The 19390-nt window shown below is 24.8% G+C and overlaps 1 protein-coding gene across 1 annotated transcript in view; it reads right to left on the minus strand.

Annotated features, from left to right (window-relative positions):
* LOC145829241 (transcription factor CP2-like) overlaps nt 1-7928 on the minus strand; it is a 46735-nt gene extending 38807 nt beyond the window's left edge. Inside the window, exons 1-3 of the mRNA XM_082936983.1 lie at nt 7782-7928; nt 3757-3880; nt 1378-1602 (exon numbers count right to left, since the gene is read on the minus strand). Coding sequence (XP_082793109.1) covers nt 1378-1602; nt 3757-3880; nt 7782-7915 — 483 coding nt within the window. The 5' untranslated portion in view covers nt 7916-7928. The remainder of the gene's footprint in view (nt 1-1377; nt 1603-3756; nt 3881-7781) is intronic.
* Between the last annotated feature and the right edge of the window lie 11462 nt (nt 7929-19390).

Raw genomic sequence — 19390 nt, forward strand, 5'->3', positions numbered from 1 at the left:
GCATTAGCAATAAAATTAAATATTTTTGTAAATTTATAGGAAAATTTTGGAATTTTTTTCTGACTTTAAAGGACTTTTAATTAATTTTTACCATTTGAAGGCTTTGGAAAACTAGGAATTTTGTAAATTTAAACTGACAAAATCTGACTTTTTTTTTAATTTAATAAAATTTCCTGACTTTTCCTGACTTTTTTTCAAAACCCCCCATTTTTACCTGACTTTTCCTGACTTTTGTCATTTTTTTAAATTTTTCCTTACTTTTCCTGATTTCCTGACTTTTCCTGACCGAGTGGCAACCCTCAACCTCAAAAAACAACTATGGTACCATACTAAAAATTGTTTAAAACAGAAACCAACAAATTAAATATCAAAAATGCCAAAGTAGCAAATTGATGACCTTATAGTTGAAATTCATTCAAGTCATCTATATACAGGAATAAGAAAACTACAATTATGTAATTATATAGTAATAAATAAAACAACAAACATAATCGTTATCAACAGATCTGAGTGTGACAAAACTTTCATCATCAGCTGCATCCGTCCATTGCTTCTTGAAAGCATCCTATGTTTGACAGGGAATACAAAAAAAAAAGTTATTGAAACAGTTTGAAAAAACTATTACATTTTTAAAACTAAAATAAAAATGTTATTATTTGGTTACAGTGTTATCCACTGTTTCTTAAAAGTATCATAAACTCAAAAGAAAAAAACAAAATACAAGTGTAGTTATAATAGTTTTGTTTGAATAATAGGTAAACGTTCAAAACAACATTAACATCGTTGTGAATAAGATCACTATCAGAATTTCTTGATAGAAAATATTGTTTAAAAAAAAACTTTAACAGGAGGTAACAAACCAAGTGCTGATTAAAACTAAAAGTGAAAAGTAGAAACTGTTAAAAACTTCTGGAAAAAACAATTAAATAATTAAAGAAATAATAAAAAACTACGACATTCATGACATCATCAACCTAGTGTACCTGCATGTATTTAACTGACAGTCTAAGTATTAACTAACCGTACTATTAACTACTATTACTTTCAAGTACATTTTTATTTAATATAAAATTAAAACAAGTATTGAAGACTCAAATGAAACGCACACTCTCTTATGTCATCACCAATGAAAGCCAGATGCCAAAATTTATTGAAATAACACTATACAAAAGTATTAAATTATATTAAAACAACTAACAATATTTCAACAATTCAGCTTGGTGGTAACAATACTAAATATCAATAAAAACTAACATCAGATATGTTATTATCAATAAAAGATAGCGTGGTCTATAAGAGCTTAAAACCATTCAAAAATGTCCCATTAAACTGTGATTAAACTGTCATTAAAGTAATAAAAAATGTCACAAAACCAACATCGGTTATGTCGTTGTCAATGGAAGACAGCGTGGCTAAGTGGGAATCATCAGTGCAACCGGTGGTGGTGTACTTGCTCAACACTTGCTGGTCGCTGCTCAACTTGTTCAGTATCTGCTGGTCGCTGTAGTGGTGGTTGCCGGGCTTGTTGGTTATTATCTTGGTCGTCTGGTTGTAGTACTGGCTGGCCTGGTTGCTGGGAGACGGCGTCGCCGTCCTGTAGATCTGAAGAGAAAATTGTGAATTTAAAAGAAATTAAGAATAAAATATTATACGCTTATTGATGTTATTGTCCTGTAGATACGCACTTTATCTTGTAAATACTAATTATTGTGGATATTACGTTGCTGTCCTGTAGATCTGTGTTTTGAAAGAAAAAGTTGTAATTTTGAAGTATATTGTTATACGCGCTTTGTCTTATATATACTTATCAAGCTTGGAAAACAAATTCAATTTTTATATGCTCTTAGTTTCAGAAATACCTTTAAGTACAGGAGAAATATAGTTAGAATAAAAATTAAATTGTAAATTTGTTGCTGTCCTGTAGATCTGTGAGTTAAAAAATGTAATTTGAAGGAACTTTTTATGAGCACTTAATGTTATAAATACCAATTATTGTGGAGATTACGTTGTTGTCCTGTAATTCTGTGTTAGAAAAAAATTTGTAATTTTGAATGGTAACTTAAGAAAAAATCATGAGATCCTGTAGATCTGTGTTGGAAGAAAAATTTGTAATTTTGAATGGTAACTTAAGAGAAAATCATGAGATCCTGTAGATCTGTGTTGGAAAAAAAATTGTAATTTTGAATAGGAACTTGAGAGAAAATCATGAGATCCTGTAGATCTGTGTTGGAAGAAAAATTTGTAATTTTGAATGGGAACTTAAGAGAAAATCATGAGATCCTGTAGATCTGTGTTGAAAGAAAAATTTGTAATTTTGAGTAGGAACTGGAGATAAAATTATGAGAACCTGTAGATCTGTGTTAAAAAAATTGTAATTTTGAATAGGAACTTAAGAGAAAATTATGATATCCTGTAGATCTGTATTAGAAGAAAAATTTGTAAATCTAAAAAAAATTTTTATGTGCACTTAAATCACTAATTTCAATTAAGCTAAGGAAATCTGTAACAAAACTAGTTAAAAATAGACATTGAGTTTGTTTAAAATTGTTTAAATACTTTGACATATTTCAAAAACATCAGCTAAATTTAGAAAAATAAAATGAATCAGTTCTTTCTTAAATGTACGGTGAATAACTTATTGTAATTTATAGTAAGTCAAAAAAATAAACACAAACTTTTGTTTGTAACCCTTCTTAAGATAGATCCAGTTCTTATATGCTTGAAAAGAATTTTTATACATTAAGTAAATATATAACACAAGACTTTTTTTCAATTAATAGTTCATTTTTAAAAGATGTGCTTTGTATAGTTTACTTCTTGTTATTTTTTTCTAGCTTTAGCTTTAATCATCATAGTCACTGCTAGTTTGTACAACAAATAAAGTCCCAATGTCTTTATTAAGTAAATAATTAATAAACTGTTTACTCATTTTACAACAAAGCATCCCTACAATTAATGTTGTGTATATTTTAAATTGTAGATTCATTTGGTATTTTAAGTTCAACATTTTTTGCAACTAAAAAACATTGCTAAAATTACGAACCCTGTAAGCATTCCTTGCATTTTTACCTGTGTTGCATATACTAAGAATATTTGCTCTAATTACTATAAACAGCATAAACTTATAGTTATACATACATAATACTGATCGCATTGCTAAAATATCATTTTAAAAAGTTTCATTCTATGAACACTGACCCTCAGAACGCTCTGAACTTTTTGAAGAACATTTAATTGTTCGAAATTTTGCCCATCCCTATCTTATGACAATTTTGATATGCAAAATATTATAAAGTACTTATTTCGATTAGAACTAGCTGTTTTATTAATTTTTAATTATTACAACATTTAAATATTTATCATAATCAGCACTGACCCTCTGAACATTCTTGTTGTCTTTTTTTTTAATTTCCTTAAACTTCCATAAACTCTGAAATTTTCAAGAACTTGAACTGACAAAAAACGGATATAACGTTTCGCTAGTTTTTCCATAAAAAAAATTTAGCCTGATGCCCATAAACGCTGTTTTTACAGACTGCTAGGTTTAAACTTTTTATAAAAACACTTAACCTTTGAACATTTCTGTCGTCTTTTTTGTAAATACTTGTGTGCTTCTGAGTTATAACCATCTGGAGTTTCTAAAAAACAAAAAAAACTATCCTAAGGCATCCCGAGTTTTTAATCAGCCTGGGTTATTCTGAGTGTGCAGCAACCTAGTGATAATTTTTTTTTATAAACAATTTTCATTCAACAAACCCTCTGAACGTTCCTGTTGTCTTTCTTATAAATGCTGGTGTGCTGCTGAGTTGTTATGTGGGTCGTCGGCACCTTCCTCTTCAGCACGGCCATTTTTTGTTGCGACGAGTCATCATCAGTGTATCTGTTATAAAGTAAACATTTGTTGTAGATATCTCATAAAATATTTTTGTATTCATGTTTGCTTAGTTTTGTCTGGCTGCTATTAATTCAAAACTGCTAAATTTTGTTGCATGAATATAATTTTCAGTGAAAAAGAGTGTGTTTGTTGATTTTTGAAAATGTATATAAAATTCATATTGTTGTAATTTGTTATTTATTGAATCTTTTAAATACATTAATTCAGTATATATAACATATAATTAGTTCAATACAGCCACCTTTCATCTTTATGTCTGTGGGAAAACATTCATCAAAATTTTATATTTACTTATTTCGAAACAATTTAAACATGTGTTACTGTTGAGTTTAAAAAAGCATAAAATATATTTTTTTTATGAATTGTATTTATTAATTCAATTAAACTATCTTTTATTGCTTTATTGTTTTTAAACATGTATCTGTAAAGTTGAAAAAAAGTATGTAAAATATTGGTTACAGACATTTGGTTTTTATTTGTTTATTTGAGGATATTCATTAATCAAACAAAACCATTTCCTACTGAGTATATCTGTGAATATTTTAATCAAGTATTTTTATATATAATTCTAGTATTAACTAAAATTTCTTACTTTTTGGTTTATAAAACTTCTCCCATATTTTTTTATTAAAATCTCATGTGTGTTTGTGTTAAATTAATAACAAATTTATTTGATTTAAATTTATTAACTACTTTATAAATAGATAAAAAAGTTAAATATATTTTTTGATAATGTAAAAACTTATTTACATGTAAGTGGACTTTTTTATACAATTATACATGTAAATTTATTAACAATTGTAAATAAAAATGGCTCTGCTTAATTAAAAAATCTATTGGGTACAAAAAACACAGAAAATTTCACTGCTTATCTTGAATGTTTAAACACATCATACATGTTAGAATATTTCCAAAGTATAATTGAAACCTATCCAACAATAAGAGTTATTATCAACAAGAAAATATCTAAGTAATTAGAAAAATAGTCTATTACAAGGGCACAAGGGCGTAAATAACTTTTTTCACAGTTTAATCTTGACTGATCTACAGGTTGCTTTTTAGTTATTTTTTAAATTCTTTTTTTTTGAGATAGAGTTGGTCAGAGTCTTAATATAATAAAAATAAGTTTGAGACTTGTGTCATAAAAAAACTATTTCAAGTTTTGCAAAAAAAAAAACTAGTCTGAGTCTAAAAAAATCTAATTAGCTTGAGATATCCTGATTTTGTAGAAATCCTATGCATCAAATTAAATTAAGTGTATATGAAAAACAAAGATTAGGTGATTGTTTAAATTGAAATAATTAAATGTTACACATTCCTAAAAGTTGACTTTTTTAAATACAAATAGTTCTGAATGTATTTTAATTTTTTTCTATTATTTATTATCTAAATGTATGAATTAGGGAATTATGAACTTTGAAGAAAAGTTAGTATTTTAATTACAGGGTTTGTGGGCAATTTTTTTTTTTTTTAGCCTGACTGAGACCAATTTAGCCTGACATTTTTCAAAATAAGGAAAATACCCTTTAGAAGTTATTTTAAGTATTGGGGGGTCTTGATTAGTACTATTGTATTCTCCGACTTCAACCAGCTTTATCTCAAAAATATTCTGAGCTTTAAAAATCTGCAAAATGTAACTCATAGCTTAGTTACAACTCTATAAAATAAAACTAAATTGTGAAAAAGGTGATTGACCTAATGCCCTTAACATAACAAATTTAGTGATAAGTTTTAAAATAAGTGTTATATCTAATCTATTACTAGTGTAAAAATTTAATAAATATTACTTAACAAAATTGTTAAATTTAATTAAGCACTAAGTAAAAACATTTTAACCAGAAGTTATTATAACCTGCATTGCCGTGTTTAATTAAAACTTAAAATTAAACTCTTACATGAGCATTAAAATCAGTAGAAAATGTTTATTATAGTATTTTTACTAATAACTAAAAATTAATACATAACTGTAGATCCTAAACTTTAAATAAATACAGTGATTGTTGATGTCATATCAGATTTAAAAAGCTTGTACTTAAATTCAAAAAAACCTTTAATATTTTGTTCTTATAAAGAAAAACGTATTGTACCTAAAATTTGTACTCCGACAAAACTTAGAGCTTATATCTTAACGATAAGTTTTAGTGTTGTGAATATCTCTAATAACTTCAAACAAACAGTAAAAAATATGAACAAACTGCTAACAGAGTTAATCTAAAAAGTGTTTGGTTGAAGCCTTTAAACTAGAAATAAAAACAGTTCAACCAACTAAGCTCTGAAAAATATAGCTGATGTAAACAAATTCAAACAAACAGCTAAGTTGTTGAACTTAATTATAATGTTTAAACCATATTTTCTTATGAATTTTCATAATTATGACGTATATAACCTACTCAAAACTAAATAAGGAAGATTCATAAAAAAAATTTAGAGATTCAACAAAATTTTTTAAGCATTTATTTTACAAATACTGCTGATTTTGTCTTTAATAACTAAATCTTTATTTATAATTAAGGTCATAGGGGGGGGGTAAACACCCTTTTTTGGTTTTTGATCTTAATTTATATAGTTTTTACTAATCTACAAGATGCTTTTTACAGATTTAAAAAAATTCAAAATAATTTTTGAGATATAGCCGGTCAAAGTCGGAGGCAACAATAGGATCCTTATGGGAGGCACAAACTAAAACAGCAAATAACTAGAAATCACTAAAAATCTATCTCCTCCTACGTTTTTTGAGATAACTACCTCAAACTTTCAGGAAATGTTCCTTGCAGTATTTATAAAATTCTGTTGGAACAGAATTTAAAAAATAAAAATTTTATAACAAAAAAACAAAAAAAAAACTGTTTTTTTTTGTTTATTTTTTATATAAAATTTTTATTTTTATTTTTTTCAAAATTCCTTCCAACAGAAATTTCTAAATATATCAAGGAACATTTCCTGAAAGTTTGAGGTAGTTATCTCAAAAAACGTAGGAGAAGATAGATTTTTAGTAAAATAGTCTATTTTTGCTGTTTTAGTTTGCGCGTCCCATAAGGAACCTATTGTTGGCTCCGACTTTGACCGGCTATATCTCAAAAATTATTTCAAATAATTGCGAGAATTTAAAAATTTTAGTCAACTTTTAGGATGGTGTAATTTTTGTATCTAGTTTCCAATACACACATATGGACCACAAATTTTTTGAGATCAAGTTTCTTGAAAATTTTAAAAATCACTAAAATTTATCTTCTTTTTCATTTTTTGAGCTAGAGACCTCAAATTTTCAGGAAAAACTATTTTTATATTTTAAAAATCTTTGACAATTGCAATTTTTATAATATTAAAAAATAAAAATTTTAAAAACAAAACCAAAAAAATAGATGTTTTTTTTAATAAAAGTTTTAATTATAAGGTTAAAAAAACTCCTGCATTCAATATTTTTTAAATTTAATAATGGACTTTCTGTGAAAATTTGAAGAATATCAGAAAAAATGAAGAAGAAAGATTTTTAATGAATTAGTCTTTTTTTGCGTTTTTGGTTTGCCCCTTCCATTAGGAACTTATTGAGGTCATCAACTTTGATCACTTATATCTCAAAAACTACTTTGAATTCTTTTTTGCGGGTAAAAATGTCTGATAGCTCAAATAAAACTCTACAAAATAAGATCAACTTGTAAATATCAAGGTAGCCTCCCCTTGTTAATTTGATAGATTGATACAGTGTTTAGATTTATATAATAATATCATTTAGCTATTATATACTTCAAAACTTTTTTTAATTTAACACTCATCTGCAAGGATTAGGTGATTTGATGAAAATTTAGAAGTTAGATTTAGTTTTAAACTAAAATAATAAGTATAAATATATTTATACTTTTTTTTTATGTTTTTTATATCAATTAACCTGTGGTATGGTATGGGCGACTTTGTGATGGTCTCGACGGCATGCCTCTTGCTTTGCTCACTGTTCGCAGGGGTTGGAACGATGAAGAACTGACTTGTGTTAGTTGAATTGGACTCCTGCTTGTTTGATAACATTGTATGAGTGTTTAACAACAAACCTGCTTGAAAAAATATATTTTTAATTTTTAGATAGTTGCTCACAGTTTTTAGCAGAGTGATAATAACTTGTCACTGTTATTTCAATACTCAAAACTATAATAGCAGTCTTATTTATATGTATGAACGTGAACTGATTAAAAAATAAATCAAAGCAAACAATAAAGCAAACTAAAACGGCAAAAATAGGCTATTTTACTAAAAATCTATCTTCTCCTACGTTTTTTGAGATAACTACCTCAAATTTTCAGGAAATGTTCCTTGATATATTTAGAAATTTCTGTTGGAAGGAATTTTGAAAAAAATAAAAATAAAAATTTTATATAAAAAATAAACAAAAAAAACAGTTTTTTTTTTGTTTTTTTGTTATAAAATTTTTATTTTTTAATTTTTTAAAATTCTGTTCCGACAGAATTTTCTAAATATATCAAGGAACATTTTCTGAAAATTTGAGGTAGTTATCTCAAAAAACGTAGGAGGAGATAGGTTTTTAGTGATTTCTAGTTATTTGCCGTTTTAGTTTGCGCCTCCCATAAGGATCCTATTGTTGCCTCCAACTTTGACCAGCTATATCTCAAAAAATATTTTGAATTTTTGAAATTTGTAAAAAGCATCTTGTAGCTTAGTAAAAACTATAAAAAATAAAATCAAAAACCAAAAACGGGTGTTTACCCCCCCCCCCCTATGCCCTTAATGCATAAACATTGTTTTGATGAAAAATTTGATTGATGTTTTATATAGTGTATTGAAAATAAATTAGCTTGAATGATTATATGATTGATTGCTTACAAACCTTTCAAAAAATTATTATAAAATTTGGCACAAAATATACTTTGGCTAAACTGTTGACTGTAGTCTATTTTTTGGGTATTATATAGAATTTAAGCCTAAACTTATATAAACCTTTTCAGTAACATTATATAATTCTTTTTTATTGACTAAAAATACATGAATCAGGGTTGCCACTCTTCAAGTAAAAAAAACTGTCCTGAGTCATTCTAAATCATTTCAAATATTACAAAAAAATACTTTTCAAGTTTATAGTTACTGTTCAAGTTATATAAGTATTAAATTATTTCAACTAAATCAACTAATTTTCATTCAAAATCTACAAAAAAAAACTGTCATTCATTCTTTTTTAAACTAAAATATCCTAAGTCAGCCTGAGTTTTTTTTAATTCAATACATCAAATAATCCTGAGCTGTCCTGAGTCACCCTGAGACTTTCAAAAATTTCTAAATATTTTGAATTATCATAAGTGCCATGTCCTTAGTTTGGGGCAACCCTGATGTATAGAGCACTAAACTTAAGCCTACACAATACACATACAGGACTTTTTTTGTAACATTATAGAGTTGTTTGTAGTTATTTAATTCAAAGGTGATAAAAATGTAACTGCAATAGTATCATATTACTCATACAATTTTAGTTTGAGAAATTTAAACATACACTTGTTTTCAGAAGACATTTTCTTTTTAAAACCAGAATAAATTTTGTAAAACTTACTGCTCATATAACTGTAAAAGTTCACATAAGTATTATTAAAGAGCATTGTGTTACCTTATGAAAATTTCAAGTCAATCTGTTTTGTAACTATGATGCCATGATAAAAAAATCAAAATTGTAATACAACATAACTAATACAAAAAAAAATCACAATAAATCAATAGATTAAAAAATATATCTAGATCAATTTAATTTTTTTTAAACAACGTTAAAGGCAACATAATGGTTTCAGAAGTATGTATACCAATTTTCATAACCATGTGACTTAACCAAAACTGAATTCTTAACCACAACAGCAATCTAACTGTCCTCCAATAAGTTTAAACTTTTTAATTTCAGGAGTTGATACCTTCTCTACAAATTTGTCAAGAAAGTTTTGTTTTATTTATAAAATTTAAATATGATTTACAAATTCTAGAGATAAAAGTAGTTCCTGAATTTATAAACTAAAATTCTAGGAACAATCTGAAACTAATTAAAGAACAGCACTAAACAATTTGAAAAAAAAAGAAAACCGAAAATCAATCTTAGTCAACTATACTATACTTGTAAAACTTTAAAAAACTTCAGCCTTTATAAAAGTTAAACTTCTCATTTAATAAAATAAGTAATAAGTTCAGTAATAAGTTCAGTAATAAGTTCAGTAATAAGTTCAGTAATAAGTTCAAAAAAATAACAATAAGCAATTTTAATTAGAACACTTGATATTTGTAAAAACTTGCCTACATTAGTACTTAGTACAAAACTATTAACAATGTGGCATTCTAACAATAGTTAAATAAAGAAATCTAACTGTATACCCTTTTTAAAAGCTTACAATGTTTTTTTACAAGTTGAAAAAATTTAAGTTAGCTTATTGAAAAAAAAACAGCAAATTACTTGAACTTCTTTAATATATATACAGTATTTTTTATGTATATATTTATATGTAATAAACTGCCAGAAAAGTATGATTAAAAGCTGTTGTTTTTTTGTTGTATTTTGTTATAATAATTTTATTAATATTAAAAAACACATGTTTAGTTTTTCACTCTACAAAAACTTTTTTTTTTAATTTTACTTTTACAATTTTGAAAAATAGTAAAATTGTAATAACCTTAAACTTTATTTATAGATTTAAATTAATCTTTACTTAATAGCTAAAAGATTGTGGTTAATAGCTTCGTTATAATTTAAAATTTAAGTATAGTAAATAGTTAAAGTAAATTTACTTGAATGAAATTTTCCTGATTGCAGTAAAGCAAAGTAATTTTGGTGATGTAAATTAATTATGGAAAATTTTTAAATTTTTGTTATTTTGCGTTTCCTAGTGGATATTTTTTTACAAAATGTTGGCAAATATACTTTTACAATTGAAAAAGTTCATCTATTAACTGTAAAAAGAATCGGTTGATATAGTTACGAACAAAAAGTATAATAGAATCAAACGTAAAATTTATTAAAATAATTATAATAAGTTTCTTAACTTAAAACAGACACTTAATAACATTTTTATTCAGGAATTTAAAAGAATTTATAAACAACACTACAACATGCAATTTTACGACTTAAGATTTAAAAAACGATTTTAGTAAAATTTAATTTCTAAATGTTTTAAGAAATTTTAGTACATTTAAAAACAACTAATAAATATTTTTTAATGGAAAGTAAAGCTAAGGGTCAGTCTGATTTGTATATTTGCTGAACCAGTAAATGTGTTAAAAACTTTTGTTAATTTTTTTGGATGCCCGTATTCCTGAATCAGGAATCAAACATAATAAAATTAAGCAAAAAAAAATTTTTATTTTAATAACTATGTGTATATCAAAAACTATATTTACTACCAGGTTTTGGTAGAAAAAAAAACGACGTTTTCAAGTATAATAAAATAGTAAACTGCACATAATTGTAAAACAAACTTTGTAATTTAATATACACATTTGTATTTAAATAAGCTTCAATAAATCGAGCAATCTTTCTAAGTTAAGACAAATAACTAAATACTTGAAATTAAAAATAACAACAAAAACAGACTAAATTTTTGCTGACTTAACGAGTATAAGTGACTATTATGGTCACAACTGACTTTTAAGTTTTAAAGCTTTTTTTAGTAAGGTCATGTTTTAACTTTAAATTTTTTTTTAGAAGTGTTAGTAGACTTCAAATAAATAAAGTCAAAGAATGATATACCTTTTATATACAATTAGTATTAAGTTATTCTGGACAAGACGGTAAACTGTATCCGTATTCCGTAGTGTATAACTCGGTAACTAAAAGATTTTTATTGTACACTAGGTAAATTAAAATTTTGAGCGCTTTTTTTGTTTAATAAACTCTTACATAAACATAGCTGCTATATTTTGTGTTGTAAAATATAACTAGATACTTTCGCAATCTTTATATTAAAATTTAAAATAAACAGAACTTTTCTAACAAAAATTGTTCATGATTTTAGACCTAGTAAAATAAATACTTGTTAATAAAACTCTTTTTCTGTATTTTGTAGTCTATAATTAAAAACTACTATTTAATACTATTGTCGAAAAAAGCTTAACTGCATCAACTTATCATGAGTACATTTTAAACTAATAAAAATTATTAAACATAAAGCTTTTTAAACACATTTAATTCTCTTTTTAAAGTTAAATAAAACGTAAACTCGTTTTAAAAATCTATAAAAAAAATTAACTTTAAATTATTTTGACGTCGTTATACAAAGTTATACAAAATAATGCTAGTAAAACAACGAAAAATTTATATAGGTTGTTTAATTTATTTAGGAAATTGCATAATAACGTATCATAAATGAATTAGAGCTGTTTTATAAATTATTATGTAAAAATTCACTAGAATATTTAGAAACCAAGAAAGTTTCTACGTGTTTTTTACATTAACAGCAAGTGTTCTTAAATACTTGTCACGAACGTAATATATAAATATACTTGCTCTGTAGACCAGAGCATCTCCTGTTTTGGGGAGACATCGCGTCAAATGTGTATAAGAGCTGCTTTGCTAACCACAAAAGAAATTACAAACTTAGTGCTATTTTTGTTTATTTGCATCATTGTATAAACATTGTTAACTATTTCAAAGTCCTTAAAAGGTCTGCCCGAGAAAAGCTTTCTAGTTTAGAGTCAATGACCATCGTAAAAGAAAGTAAAATATTAATACGAAAGTTTCTAAAAAAGAAAATAAAATCTAAAAACAATATAATTAGCTAAAGTAATGTTTTAAAGTTTTCGTTTACTATATTTTTTAAAAACTATTTATAACTAAGTCATAACTGGTTTAAGTTTAGTTTGATTATCAATCTTCAAAACTGTTGGACATTTTGTTTGAGATAAATAATCAAATGAAATTAAAATTGAAAAGAATCAAATAGATAAAATAACTTAATTTTTTTTTTTTTTTTATCTAAAGTAATATCATATAAAATTGCAAATGGTCTTTAAATTAAATTTAATGACTTTTATTAGTTTTTAAGCTACATAAAATTATTTTAAAAATCAGTTTAATGTATCAAAAAAATATTTTTAGATAAGTCTAAACTTGAAAAGTTTAGTTTAAAAAGTAAAAATTTTGAAAAATTCTATATAACTTTAAGTAATGTTATTAAACAAGTGGTACAAAATCACAAATAAAATTTTTAAAGTAAATTTAATTTATCTATCTTCTCTAACTAATAGAATAAAGAGTGAAAAATTTCTTCAAAAAAAAACTTACTTTATTAAAAGTAAGTTTTTTGTCTCAATATAAATTTTGTTTCAATTGGTTTTATGATATCTTTAGTTACTAATTTAGTTCTATTCTATTTTAAAAGTAACGAAAAGTATTATCATCAATGTATATAGCGTTATCTAGTTTTAAATATTTTTAACATCAAATTTTTTTTAGTTTCTAAAAGGAATACTAGTATTATTTAAATCTAATATATAATATTTTGCTTTGTTATTTTTGGCTTTTAATATAAAATGTTTTATTCATCGAGTAAAACTTCTTGTATGACAAAAGAAATATTGATAATATAAAAAGACCATTTTAGTCAAACATTCATTCCATTTTCATTTTAGAAGTAAATAAGTTGAAAAATATAAAATGTTGAAATGGATTAAAAATAATGTATAGGAATATTACTGGAGAGAATTAAAGTTGTGCTATTTCAACATTCTTGTCATGTTTAAACTATGCAAATTAAGAAATTTGTCCACTAAAAATATATTCAAAAATCTTCTTTTGTTTTATAAAACAAAAAATGCTGCTCTGTATGATAAACAAACACAATTATCAATACAGTTATATTTTGGGATTTTGTCTATTTACTTAAATGTTATTTGAATTATCAATTTAGATTTGTTTCTTAATTTGTTTTATTAGCTAATAAATATAATACTAATATAAGAAAAAAAAGTTTATAATTGAAAAAAGATATCACTTTTACAAGTTTTATCAGTTGTATTATTAATTTAATATTTGTTTGTGATTATATATTTAAGATTTTAACCAATCTGTTTATTTTTTTACATTCAAGTCCACATGTTGCACACATTTATGTGGGTGCTTTTACTGTATTTTGATTTATTTTATTTTCTTACTCAAACACTACTAAGTTCACATTTTTAATTGTTTAATAATTACAAATACTATAATCTATCATAAATAGATATGTAAGTTAGTTTTTGATAATTTTCACATATAAAGTTTTGAAAATAGTTTTATCAATTAGTTAGAATGACACTATCAAGCTTGTTAAAAAACCTGGAATTTTGGAAAGCCTGGAATTCCAAAAAAAATTTACAAACAAAGTAATTAAATTTTGGTTAGATAAATTAACAATATTATTTTATGTACAATAAATAATTTTTGTCATTTAGGATTTGATTAAGTATTAAACTTGTAAAATGTAGTGCAACAGTATCTTTTCAATGTTGTAATACTATATAAGACAGTTTTTTACCTTAAATATAATTTTATACTAAAATGGGACAAAAAACCTAGTAAATTAAAAACCTAGAGTGAATAAAACCTTTAATAACATTAAATTAACCTTTGTCAACCCTGTCTTTATTAAAAATCATTTAAAATGCTTGACTTACAGAATTTCCTCACACTCTGTGTACCCTGAACAACCCCTGATTGCATGAATTTTTTTTCAATTACAGGATCATTCTGGCTAACTCAGACTAGTTTCAGGGTAGCCAATAAACCTGGATTCCTGAAAAAACCTGAAATATCAAACAATTTTTACACATTAAGTAGCAAAACCTTCTTTTTACCCAAAAAATCTATCATATATATAAAAAAAATTTGTCATTAAAAACTTTTCCATTAAAAAGCACATCTAAAGTAGCTTTACAGTATCTTTTCGATGTTGTTATACTACATAACACAGTTTTTCATCTTAAACTTCATTTGAAACTAAAAATATACTCAAAAACGTTGACTTTCAAAAATCTAGAAGAAATTTTTCAGAAACCAGTGGCCACCCTTTAATTTAAAAGTTTTTAAAAGAACTCAGCATAACTCAGGTTTTTATAAAATTCAGGATATTTTAATGATTTTATGATGATTTCAGTCAAGTTGTTTCTATACCTTGAATGATATTTGTTTTTTTTTGTTTCTAAATTTTGATATTTTATAACCAATTTGTTCAGAAACTTGATTTTGTTGATATTGAAATGTTTATTAAATTTTTTTAAAAGAATCCTGAAATTTTCAGGATAACATTTGAAGGCCACTCAGACTATTCTTTGGTCACTCAGAATAGTTATTATGACTCAAAGAGCGCAACCCTATTTATCCATAACAAAAAATCCTTAACCTTTAAAACAGGGTGGCCAATAAACTAGAATCCAGAGATAACCTGAAATATGAAAATAAAACTAAACAAACCTGATTTAAAAAAACAAAAACTGATAAATCCTAGAATCAAAAACAAAATTTGCATGTAAAGGCATAGGGGGGTAAATCAACTTTTTCACATTTTAGTCATATTTAATTGAGTTTTAACTAAGCTACAAGTTGCTTTTTACAGATTTTAAAGATTCAAAATAATTCTTGAGATATAGCAGGTCAAAGTCGGAGACTACAACAAGTTCTTTATGGGAGGCGCAAACTAAAACTGTATAAAACTAGAAATCGCTAAAAATCTATCTTTTCCTACGTTTATAGAGAAAACTACCTCAAACTTTCAGGAAATGTTCTTTGAAATGTTTAGAAAATTCTGTCAAAACTAAATTTAAAATACAAAAATTAGAATATTATGCCAAAAAAGCTTAAAAAAACTTTTTTTTTGTCTTTTTTTATAATTTTTTTTACATATTAGGTTTCAAAAATTCTTTCCAACAAAATTTTCTAAATATTCCAAGGAGTATTTCCTGAGAGTTTGAGGTATTTATCTCAAAAAACGTAAGAGAAGATAGATTTTTAGTGTAATAGTCTTTTTTTTTTTGCAGTTTTAGTTTGCGCCTCCCATAAGGAACCTGTTGTTGCCTTTGACTTTGACCTGCTATATCTCAAACACTGTTTTGAATTTTTAAAATCTGTAAAAAGCATTTTGTAGCTTAGTTAAAACTCTATAAAATATAATCAAATTGTGATAAAAAGTGGTTATCCCCTTTATGCCCTTGTTGAAATGTTGATAAGGTATGAAAAATAATGAAAGTCAAAGGATAAAAAAATTCAAAAACTCCCTTTTTATCACTTAATCTCATTAGTAAGGTAGAATTTAAATATATAGTAGAAATAATCTTAGTTATTTATATAAAAACAGCTGCACCCCCTTACATGATAAGCTTAATGAAAAAGTTTGGTTAGTAATGCAATAAAGTATATTATCTTAATATAAATCTTAGTTTATTTTTTTAAAATCATAAAAATTCTTGAATTTATAAGTTAAATATAATAAAATTTTTAATAAATTAGATAGATAGTGTTCAATGTTTGTTCATTTTAGGTAAATTATGTAGAGTACAATATAATACTTAATGTAATACCATATTTTATATAAATGGACTCATTAGTTTCAAAAATTCAAGTTTTAATGGAACTTAACTAACAGTCTTTTTAAACTTGAGATTTTTTTAGCAATTTTGTGTTTTAAAAAATTTCATTTTATTTTCTAAAAAAAGGCGCTCAAAAATTTTGTCCAAGGACCTGTGTACAAAAAACCTTTTGGTTATCCAATCATACACCAGGATACAGCTTAATGTCATGTCCAGGACAATTATAATTATTGAAGAAAAGTAATTTAGAATTAAAAAGTTAGAGAGTTTATAAATAATTTATTAACTTATATAGTAACCACAGATGGTACTAAATAAAATTTGTATAAATAATAAATTCTGGTTTATGCTAGACATTTCAAAAGTTTTAGTGATAATTATGTATATTAATATAATATATAATATATACTTTCTCAAACATACAAACAAAACAGCACACTCGTGTAAGTACAGTAGTTTTTTTTTATAGGCCAACTTATACAATTTTCCTTTTGTAGAAAGTTGCTGGTATATATAAATTAATTATATGCATTTATGTTAATCAAATTTTGAAGACATAAATTTATGATTGCTTGATCTCAAAGTTTATTAAGTTATTGTAAGAATTTCCAAATTTGTTTGAATAATTTTCCCTTAAGTAATATATTATTTGATTAATTTTAAATATTATTGTTTTTAAGTTTATAGTCTTCTGTTCTATGTAATGTTTCCAACTGAATTTCAACAAAAAATAGGACTCCCTGAATTTCTTTGAATTGAAGGCATATGTTTTATCCTACACTTTTTCTAACATTAAGTTTTCTAATTCTAATCCTATCAAAAGTATATTTGCTCCAATTTTTTATATAAATTTTGATGTTGCAGTTATTTACTCATGCTACGCACTAGTATAACTGAATATTTTAGAACTTTAAAAAATCGCAGGAAAACTAAGGATAACTCAAAGTTTTAATGTTTTTTAAACTCTGGTTGACATAGGATAGTTATGTTTTCTCTTTAATTAAAATTTCAGAGAAGTTTTAACATTTTTTTAAAATATCAGGACAATTTTTTTTTCTAGATGGTGAATGAGATTTAGATGATCAACTTAAAAGATATTTTGTTATTTTATTTAACCAATTTTTGGCTAGCTCTTAACTACTCTTAGAAAATACATTGTAGTTTTTGTTCAAAATAACAAATTAATATTTACAATGATTTGAGTTTATGTTAACCAGAAACATTTTAGAAGTGTAAAAGTTTAACTATGAACTATAAAGAGTTAATTAATATTTATTGTTGAGTGTTTAAGCTAAGTAAATTTTTTTTTTATATATTGTAAATTCACAGATAAAATTATTTGGTATAACTTATAAATACTAAAGTCCAGTAAATTAAACTAAAGAAATAGTATAGACTAGTTTTTTTTAAGGATATCTAAACACTCAAGATTACTCAGGATAGATAAGGCAGAGTTTCCCAAACTTTTTTACAAGGCCTCCTTCAAAAAAATAAAAAAACTATTGTCCCCTTCAATTTAAATAATACTTCTCATTAAACAATATGTAAACTTCTTAAAAGTTTGAAGTATTAAGCATAAAATCAGGGTTGCCACAAAACCTGGAATTTGACAATTTAGTTTAAAATAACCTGGAAAAACCAGGAATTTAATAAATTTTGGAAATAACCACAAAAAAACCTAGAACTTAAAACAATTTTTACACGTTATTATGTTACAAATTTTGATTTGACACAAAAAATTTATCTTATAAATAAAAAACTTTTGTCATCAAATTTTTTTTGTCAAATAGGGTTGCCACAAAACCTGGATTCCTGGAAAAACCTGGAATTTGACAATTTAGGCAAAAAAAAAAGCCTGGAACTTAAGAAAATTTGAAAAAAAGATGGAATTTTAAGCAAATTTTACATGCTAGGTAGTAAAACTTTTATTTGACATGGAATTATATCATATGGATAAATTTTTTTGTCATCATCAATTAAAAAAAACACAAAATTTAAGTAGTTTTTATTGTTTTTAATGTTGTTATGCTAATTAATACTGTATTCAACCTTAAACTTAACTTTAAACTAAAAATAGACCCAAAAACGTGTACTATCAAAAACCCAGAAGAAATTCAGAAAATATGAAGAATTTCTCAAAAACCAGTGGCAACCCTGATATAAAACCTAACCAAAAAGTTGAACAATCTTATTAAAACTTCTGATAAAATTGCAAAGAAAATATACCATACCTAGTTTTGTACCAGAAAACTTTTCAAAATTGATTAGATTTTAAAAACTAGTTAAAATGTCTGTATAGTGCTTAATAGGTTGTAGTAAGCTATAAAATAAGGAACCATGTTTTCATCAAAAAGTTAACTCCCCTATGACTTTACATTGCCATGTTAAACTATACTGTAAGTAATCTAAAAAATGTTTTCATTTCAAAGCTGAGGTGGTTTTGTATGTACTTGCTAGTTTTGTTAAAATATTGTTTTAATGCTTGGACTTGATTTAAAAGATAGTATTGTCAGTAATTAAAATAACAAAATAAAAGTTTTACTTGTAAATTTTATTCATAAAAGTATATAAACAAAAAAACAATTTTAAACCTAATTTTTACCTCTTATACTACTATTACAAAATTGCAGATAAATATAATGCATCAAATTACTTTAATAAATTTTTGCTATGTGTAACAATAAAAAGCATTTTGATGTTTTATGTATAAATTTTTGTAAAACTTGAACTTAATTTTGAAACAGTTTTATAGATTAAAGCTAATTAACCTATAACTCAAGTGTCTCAAATATTTAATTTGAAAAGTAAGCTTTGTAAATGTATTATAAAAAAACTTTTAAATAGAAGTTTAAATTTTCCAAAATTTCTGTTTTACATTTGTTTTATATAATTTTAGGTTTTATTATTTAATCATAGGCCAGAAACTGTTTTTATAAAAAGTGTTTTTTTATTATTGCGTTTATTATA

The sequence above is a fragment of the Thalia democratica genome, chromosome 2 (assembly GCF_965202585.1).
Source record: "Thalia democratica chromosome 2, ktThaDemo2.hap1.1, whole genome shotgun sequence".
In the NCBI taxonomy this organism is placed as follows: Eukaryota; Metazoa; Chordata; class Thaliacea; order Salpida; family Salpidae; genus Thalia; species Thalia democratica.